Source organism: Halyomorpha halys, unplaced genomic scaffold (assembly GCF_000696795.3).
Source record: "Halyomorpha halys isolate HHAL.00 unplaced genomic scaffold, Hhal_1.1 Scaffold261.1, whole genome shotgun sequence".
NCBI lineage: Eukaryota > Metazoa > Arthropoda > Insecta > Hemiptera > Pentatomidae > Halyomorpha > Halyomorpha halys.
The window spans coordinates 878,637-888,211 of record NW_027116513.1 but is presented as its reverse complement, the minus strand read 5'-3'; the positions used below and the strand labels follow the sequence as shown (position 1 = coordinate 888,211).

Here is a 9,575-nt window from a genome sequence, read left to right as displayed (position 1 = left end):
ATTATTAAATTTACTTTAATAATATTTTATTTTAATTTATTATGGGTAAAATAATAAAAGTTTTATGAGAAAAAAAAATAGATTTATTAAAATTACAACAATATTAAAAATTAACACACAATATTTTCTTAATCTCCTCAGTGTCGAAAAATGGCACTTTAAGCAGGCTTAAGTTTTATATATTATCATTTATAATATGATATTTTATCATTAATTATTATTAAATTTACTCTAGTAATATTTTATTTTAATTTATTATGAGTAAAATAATAAAAGTTTGTCAAAAAAAAAACCTTAAAATTAAAATAATATTACAAAATAACACATATCATCTTAATCAATGTCAGAAGATGGCAATTTAAGCTTTTATAAGTTTTTTAAAGTGAAATAATTTTTTTAAAAATATTTTTTCACCCTTATTCGAATTTATATGCAATAATTTTATTTTTTTTAAACTAAGATAATATTTATACATTTATCTCTTTTATCAACTTTTGCAAGCCCAATTAAAATTCAATTCATTGTACAGAATATTTTAATTAAAACATATTTAAAAATATATATATTGAAAATAAACATTCTATAACAACTTACCTTCCATCCATAACTTTCTTCGTATTAAAAATGTTCACCCTTTAAAATATTTTATTTGATAGCCAAATTACGTTACATTAGTTTCCTTAAAAAATTTTAATAAAAGTTCATAATGACCTTGATATTAGAACGTTTTTTATCATGAAAAATTAGTTCGCAACCTTTGTTATTATAAACAGATAAAATCAGGTTGCATTTGTTTTATACTGTGTTCATTTATTTTGTTTTTTAAATTTAATTTTTTTTTTATGACGTTCTACTATTCAAGAAAAAAAATTAGATGAGATTAAATTGATTTATTAACGGAAAAAAGGTAAGTGGAGATGTGGGGGCAACGTTAATTAATACTACCAGGAAAAGGTTTTATATTGATATAATAGTGTAGGAGCTTACTGAGTGAACTACTGTAATCTCCTAATCTCCAATTACAACATAAATATTTTCCTAGTACAATTGACTTAGGATATGGCTGTGCAATTCTAATTATTATTACTATTAATTATTCTAACTATTATTGTGAAATTTACTTTAAGAGGAAACGCATGATCATTACTAGTAAAATTATGATCATCAATCCAACTCAAATTTTTTTCAAATTTTGCAGAGAAATTTTATTTGTATAAAAATAGAAAAATGTGAAATTTTATTGTGATTTTTCCACTCGTTTTTGAATCACGGAGCCATTAAATCCTCAAAAATGTTTTTAAAAAACAGAGAAGTTTTCGAATTGCTGCTGAAGCTTCCCTAATTTAGTTAGAGATACGGGATTGATGTCATTGTATAGTATATTTCATGCCCATATGCTACAAAGTTATAAGTTAACATTTATCAAAACCTAATTTAAAATTTATATTTTATTTTTCTCTGAACGTAAATAGTATAAAATTGATTCCTTGAATAGTTGTGTTGATGCAACAAGGACAGAACATAAATGAAGGATGGAAATGGCTTAGTTTAAAAAATAAATAAATAAATAAATTTCCAATCACATATATTCATAATAATTATTACAGCGATGTTTATATTGAAGTTTTTATGAAAATAAACATAACCGATACATGAATATTGATTCTGTTAGTAAGATTTAACTTCTCTGTTTTTAGACCAATTATGAGGATTTTATGGGCTCCGTAATGCGAAAACAAGTGTACTAATCACAGTAAAATTTCATATTTTTCTAGGTCTCTACCTACACATATCTGCAAACTTTAAAGAAAATCTGAACTGATAAGTTGGAGGAAGATAGTATAGTATAAATAAATAGTTTTTTGTTAATATTTTGAAACCTTCATTGATCGCCACCCTATCTTCCTCCAATCTACTTCTTACGGTCAACTATCTTCCTACAATATGAATCGATAAGGTTCAAAGGTACGTTGAGGTGACGAGGTGACCTTTTTTCTCCACGCACCCATCTTGGGCTAAAAAAATTCAGGACACCCTTGTTCGGATAAAAAAAATAAAATTATTGTAACAACTATCCTTAGAGCGGTTGAATATGCAGGGATAGAAGGAAAAAACAGTGCAAAATAAATGCTGGAATGCACTATACATTTCCTACTTGATTTCCTTTTTTTGGCATATTTTGAGAAACTGGCACTCTTCTGCGGCACCCCTTGCACACACTTGGGATACCCACCCACTTTGGGAAACGCTAATCTACCGAAAACCACACTATTTATCGAGCCTAACTTTGGTCTGTTTGGTAATGTACTTAATTTTTAAACGAATAATCTGACCAAAGTAGCATCCATTGGCTGCGACTAACATTCTGAGTTTTGTGTGTGTGATAAGGTGAGTTTAACTCCGAGCTCAAATAAATAAACTATTTCGAACGAACTTCTAACTTGTTCACACTAATCTCATTTTAACAGTATAGTACAAGAGCCGGGAAGAAAAAAAGGCAGTTATTTCACCGCACTTTTTGATTACTTAAATGAAAACTATGTATAATTACTAGTCAAAACTGATGAGTCTGCCAAGTGGTAGGTGGAATAAAAAATGGCGACTGTTCAAAACCTTAAAAAAAGATTAAATTTTCATCCGGAGTTCTTCATATCTTGAAAACTACCACCAACACTAGAAAACTTGAAAGAACATAATTTAAAGAAGAGTAAATTTTCTGAAATATTAGATAGCTATTTCTTGATGTAGCCTTTTAAAAAGCAACATTTCATAAAAATGTACTCAAATATCAGTAGTTAATTAATTTATTTTGAGAAATCTATATTTCAGGAACTATATTCTATATTCTATTAGAAATCAAATTAAAGCTAGTTTAATGTACTATAAAGTAGTTTCTGACCTTTAGTTTTGTAGGAATAGTAATTTTCATGATATTTGCTAAAATAAATTGATTTATAGTTATTCACGTCACATACTACTTTATAGCCCATTAAACTAGCTTTAATTTGAGTGTTAATTGACATCTGTACGTCAAATGGTTTTTGAGATATAGATTTTTCAAAATAAATTCACTAACTACTGATCTTTCACTACTTTCCATACAACATTTTTAAAAAACTATATTTCGAGAACTATAGAACGTAAATAGCTCTATTAGGGCTTACGTTTTACCAAACTGTCTCTACTTAAAATGATGTTCTCTTAGATTTTCTATTGTTGCTGGTAGTTTTAAAGACATAGATCTCCGAATAAAAACTAATTATTTTTAACGTCATGAAACAGCCGTCATTTTTTTATTCCTCCTACCTATACTTGGCAGACTCGTCAATTTCGATTAGTAATTATATATAGTTTTCAATTAAATAATCAAAAATTGGAATGAAATAATTACAGTGTACCTGTTTTCTCAGCTGATTTTTTAATTTAAAAATGAGCCAATAGAATATAAATTTAATAACCACAAGACCTATCTACAATCGTTGTTCATCATACTCTTTTTTCCTATTACTTTTTTTTAATTTTTGTTTTCAATTTTTTTTTTTAAATGCTATATTTTGTCACTTATTATGTCATTTGAATTTATTTTCATTATAATTTTGTATACAATAAATTTCAGCAAGCAACAACAATAATTAATAAATTTAATTGTTATTAGTAATAAAAAAAAATGGTTAAATATAAAGGAGAAAAATGCATAAATATTTTCTCAGTTTAAAAAATGAAATTAAAATCTGAAAATAATAGAAGTGTAATACAGAGATATCCAAAAAAATATACAAAAACATATAAATTTTAATAAGGCCGATAAACTATTTTTTAAATTATTACAATTTACAAAAAGATTAAGATGATATGATATTTTGTAATATTATCTTAATTTTAATAAATCAATTTTTTTTTCAAAAACTTTCAATATTTTACCCATAATAAACTTTTTACAATCAGATTTGACTATTTCTTTTTATATTTAATCCATAACTTCCTTGTTTATTGAACAATTTAATAAAAATTATGTTTATTTTTTAATTTTAGATTTGGCTCCCTGTGTGATGTCAAGAATAGAAATTAAATTTAATACTAGGCGTCTGAAAAGAAGATGGCCTCGAGATCTTCTCTAGAAATGTTATTGGAGTTCTATCAGTGGGTAGATTCTCCACATGTTTGTATCATGTCACTATGTCACCTACAGCAAATTTACTTGTTGTATATATGTGTATACAGTTGTAAATAACAATAAATAAATTATCTAAAAAAATAAATTAATATGTTTATATTAGTTTATATATTTATAAACAGTAATTATATAAAGAAGAATAATTATTATATTATTATATTGTGAATCATTAAGTTTCTTCAATATTGTATTCGTCATACACAGATTTTTATATCCGGTTTTATACCATAATCAACTAATAATCTGAGATAAACAATAATCTTTTCGTAGATAAAGATTGTATTTAAGTACGATTTTAAACAGTTCACGAAATGCTATTACCCTAGTCCAGACAAAAAAAAAATTACAGTTAAGTATTTACAATTAATTATAACCAAATTAATGTATTATTTTATGTAATATATACTCACTATTCTCTGTGGCATTCAAACAATACGTCCCCGACAATGATAGAAGCAAACAACACAACAGAATCAACATTGTCTCTTTTAGCAGAATATACCAACTGTCTCTGTTCCTATAACCAACTGAGCTGTTTCCTATTTTTATCTGATAATTTTTTTAAGTGTCCTCTCAGCATTTTTTCCGGTTAAAAATCCTTAAATTTTAGTTAAAAGGTGTAAAATATGATAGATAATTTTACATTAAAAAAAAATTCTGTGTAGTTCCATATTTGATTTAGATAAAACCTCAAGCGATCACGTCACGAAGCTGGAAGTTTTTTAGCAAAAAACATTTTCTTGATCTTACTCAATTTAACTTGAATCCATAAATAAATATTTTTTTATTCGGCATTAATTTTACGAACCTATATATGGAATACATAGTAAGGAAAAGTATTGTGATCCTGAAAAATTTCGAACTCACGGTTTTTATAGAAATATACCTTTTGAGTTCCTATGAGTAAAAAATAACCAAGCCTAACAAAATGATCTATATGACATCAGTTTGCCTCAAAAACGAAAAATTGTACGAAACTGAAATTAGATATTTAACGCCGATACATACCTGGGATTTATCAGCAACTATATCGATAGTCACTTTACAGGAATCGATTTTTCATATTTTTTCGATTTTCTGAAAAATGACTGTAATTATTTTGATTAGACTTATCATGTCAATATATAATTTAATGACCTTTAACATCATATAGGTCTTATCGAAATGGTCTGATGGGGCTTAAATGAATAATTTTTAAAATAATCTTCCTCTAAATTATCTTTAATTTTGTTTATTCATAGAATAAATACAGTTATAATTGTTTAAAAAAAAAATGAACAATGGATAAATACATATAAAATATTTTTCCGATTAATCTCTGATAAAGTCAAAATGGGATCCATTATAAATAGGTAAATAAAGTAAATATTTAAAGATTTTTGTTTTGTAGATGAATTAAATAGCTTTTAATAGCTTTCCACTGGATCATCATAATGACAATTTTATGCTTGTTATAATGTAATTTACTCCTTTGAATACTCTCAAATCATTTAACATGTTCAGATTCAAGGTGAAAAAATCTTTAAATAGAAATGAAATATTCCTGCTTGTAGTATTTCTGTAATAATGAATTCATATATTTCTCTCTATAACTTTTCTGAGATTTTTAGTTAAAAAGTCAGTTTTTCTTCCCCCTCCCTCTTGTTTCTCCGTAACTTAACAAAATTGTATGGTAATTTTGTTATTTCATTTAATAATAATTTTCGGAATAATATTTTAGTAATAAATTTCGGGGTGTTTTAATTGGTCCTATTAATTACTTGGAGAAGATGGTCAAAATGGAACACTAAATTAATGACTGACCTAGGCTCCCCATATGAAATTAATAAGACCAAAATGAGGTGTAGATAGTTAACCGTAGATTAATAATTGGAGAAGATGGTCAAGGGGTGCAGTCAGCAAAAAAAGAAAATAAATAAACAAAAATTATTTATTTATGCCCACGTTTCGACCTGAGTTTCAGGTCATCAGGGAATTTGCAGCAAGGGATACTGGCTAAAATTGTTTAACATAAATAATGATAGAATATACTTACTATTATAAAAATACCACCAACATTAAATAACATAAATAATGATAGAATATACTTAATATTATAAAAATACCACCAATATTAAATAACATAAATAATGATAGAATATTCCAGATATTATCGAGATAACATCAATAAGATGCCTGAATTAATAGGACTATTTTGATTGAATAGAAAATGTTTTAGCCAGTATCCTTTGCTGCAAGCTCCCTGATGAAGACTTGAAACTCAGGTCGAAACTTTGACATGAATAAATATTTTTTGTTTATTTATGTTCTTTTTTTTCTGATTGCACCCCTCGACAATCTTCTCCAATTATTAATCTACGGTCTGCTATCTACAACTCATTTTGGTCCTATTAATTTTTTATGGGGAGCCCAGGTCAGTCACTAATCTAGTGTTAATCCAAAATAATTTAGTGTGTCTGAGTCAAACTTTATTGGTTAATAAAGGATAACATAGACAACAATGGAGCAAAAATTTGACTTGCACTGATTAGTCAATGTTAGTTTCTGTTTTCCATTTAGCACATCATTCTTGAATCAGAACACAGTAATTTAGCTTATGTTACAATGCCCGAGCTGTTATATTATGCTTAAATGGCTACTTCATTAACACATATCACTGTGAAAATATGCTCTGTTGTGAACAGATCTGAGGAATAACTTTTGCGCTATAGTAGTGTCAGTTTAGAGCCCTGCAGAACACCAATGCTGAAATGTGAGGAAAGCGATGAGCTTTGCTGAAGTTTCTGACCTGATATTAATACCATATGTGTTTTTATGGTTATTTAAAAAATAATTGTTTCCAGACTTTTAAACTTGTGTTAAACGCATCAGATTTCATGTTGATATTTGTTTCATTAAGCTTTCTTCAACTACTTCCAATGCTTTGTTTTTGGAGAAGAAAACTGCATAATAGATTGTTACCCCACATATTAAATATAATTTCTCTTTTAAATGGGTCAGTGTTGCATTTAAGATAAACAAAAATATTTTTAAACTATTTATTTATGGCCACATTTCAACCCAAACTGCAAGTCTTCAATGAGGCTAAAATAAAAAGACAGATATCTGATAAAGTTAATGTAAGAGTATAAAGGTGGCATTTAAGGCATAAAAAGACATCTATATAAACAAACTAATACAAAACATAAATCCAAAATATTAAGCAAGTTAAAGATGAATACCAAGAAGATATATGAACTAACATAGAAATGAGGAATGAACTCAGAAGAATATATAATACCAAATAGATCTATTAGTTGACGAAGAAGATATATTAACTGGCATAGCAATTAATAATGAACTGACAAATTAATAATATTGAGGCGTAGTAAATGTAACACTACAGAATGAGAAGTTATGAAAGTGATAACAAATTTCGTAGAAATTTACTGATAGAAATATCCTGTTGTGAAAGATTTTCAAAATATTTTATTCACATGTCATTTTTATACTCTTACATCTCTTGGACTGTATTTTTTTATTTATTTATTTTATTAACTGCAGAAATTTTGGCCATTATTAAATAGTTGAAAGATAATTTTAATTGTTAAAGATAACTATTAAATTGTTGAAAGATAATATATTTTCACTCCCAGTGCCCTTCTTATTCACATAAGGTCAATCATTCATATACAATATTTATCTTTTGTTTGACAAAATTACATAATACAATTACCTCCGAGTTTCCGATTTGAGTGCATTGAATTTCTGTAAAACATTTATTATTTGAAGTAGGCCTTCTAATTCTTGCATATATTTATAGTTATACATTTAAATAGATTTTTTTAAATATGTTATTTATTTCTGATGAATTATTTTAGCCTAAATTCAATTTTATGATTATTATTATTATCCTACTATTTAATATGACAGAAAAAATGACACTAATAGCACATAGGAAGAAGATACTAATATAATATTTTTGTTAAAAAGTTTCATAATTATTTTATGTCTTCAAATTTTAAATATTTTGCGCAGTTTTATTTTCATAGAGCTATATTCATTTACTTTCTTTTTGTGTTGTATGACCTTTTGATATTAATATTTTTCTTGTATGTTTTATACTTTTATACAATAAATAAATGCTGAAATTGTCTTCTTTAATATGTCAAAAGCCTGTTCATTTGTCCTATTAAGTTTTAAAAAAATTAATATTAAAGTATTAACTTTTTAAGTAAATATTTAACTTGCGTCTAAGGATTTAATTTTTTTATTTTTTCAAGGACTACCCTTACTACTTTCTACTTCTTTGTTTATTCATTAGTTACATTTCCAAAAATTGTCTAAACTATAATTATCTTATAATTTCTATACTTATATAATTCATGACTATATCACACACTGTATAACAATCATATCAAGAAATTAAAAAAGAAAAGTACCAATATATTTTTATTTAATTACCTTAATTCATCCTATATCCTTTATCATCCCTTTAAGGGGTTTGCCTTGATATTAAAACATGTGATTATCCTGACATTTATATAACAACATATTATTTAACCAAATGTGATTTTTAATTATAATATTTTATTCTTCAATTATATTTTTTTATCCATCTACTGTAATTGGACTGTTGAACTTTTGTTTATTCTAATTGCTAGATGGTTTAGTCTAATTCAACCCCTATTTGCTTTGACTACGCTGATTATTTTTATAAATTTATTTTGTTAGTAATGTCAATACAATGTAGTCCTATTGCTTTTACGTCTGTTTTGAAATTTACAACATTTTTAATATTTATAGTTATGTATATTGTTTCTATGGGTTTTCTGCTTCTACTATTTGACTATTCAAATTTTTTTCTTTATCAAAGTCAAAATAATGATTACTTTATATACTATATCATATATTATATATTATATACTATATTTATGTGATACTTTACTTCTTTAGCTAGAGCTGTTTTGCTAAATATTTTAACTTTAGGAAACTAATAGTAATTTATAAGTAACTTTATTAATGGAACATATTGAGATGTATAGTAATTTCTTATAGTTTATTCAATTATTAAAAACTAATTATAGCATTACTCTAATTATAATTGAATGTGTATTAATTTAATGTCAAAATTCTTTTATAATTATCATGAGCGCTTAAGTATCTTCCATTATCCTTCTTCCTCACAATCCCAGCTATCATTAAACAATGTAATGAAAATTCATTGTTTTCCATGTACAAAGCAACAAATTCCACTGTTGAGGTATTATTCATCATCCCACATTTTATTCTCTCTTAATGAAATGGCTTTCTAGATCAAACACTTCACTTGTAATTGATAATTAATCAGCTATCATATAATGTTATATTAAATATAATGTAGTGTTATTTGCATTTATGGAAAAATAGAATTGATACTGTC

At 25.9% G+C, this 9,575-nt stretch overlaps 1 protein-coding gene across 1 annotated transcript in view; it reads right to left on the bottom strand.

Moving 5' to 3' along the window:
* The window catches only part of LOC106680426 (pancreatic lipase-related protein 2), a 22,858-nt gene extending 18,118 nt beyond the window's left edge, over nt 1-4,740 (bottom strand). The window contains exon 1 of the mRNA XM_014420140.2: nt 4,585-4,740. Within this exon, the coding sequence (XP_014275626.1) occupies nt 4,585-4,654 (70 nt within the window). The 5' untranslated portion in view covers nt 4,655-4,740. The remainder of the gene's footprint in view (nt 1-4,584) is intronic.
* Between the last annotated feature and the right edge of the window lie 4,835 nt (nt 4,741-9,575).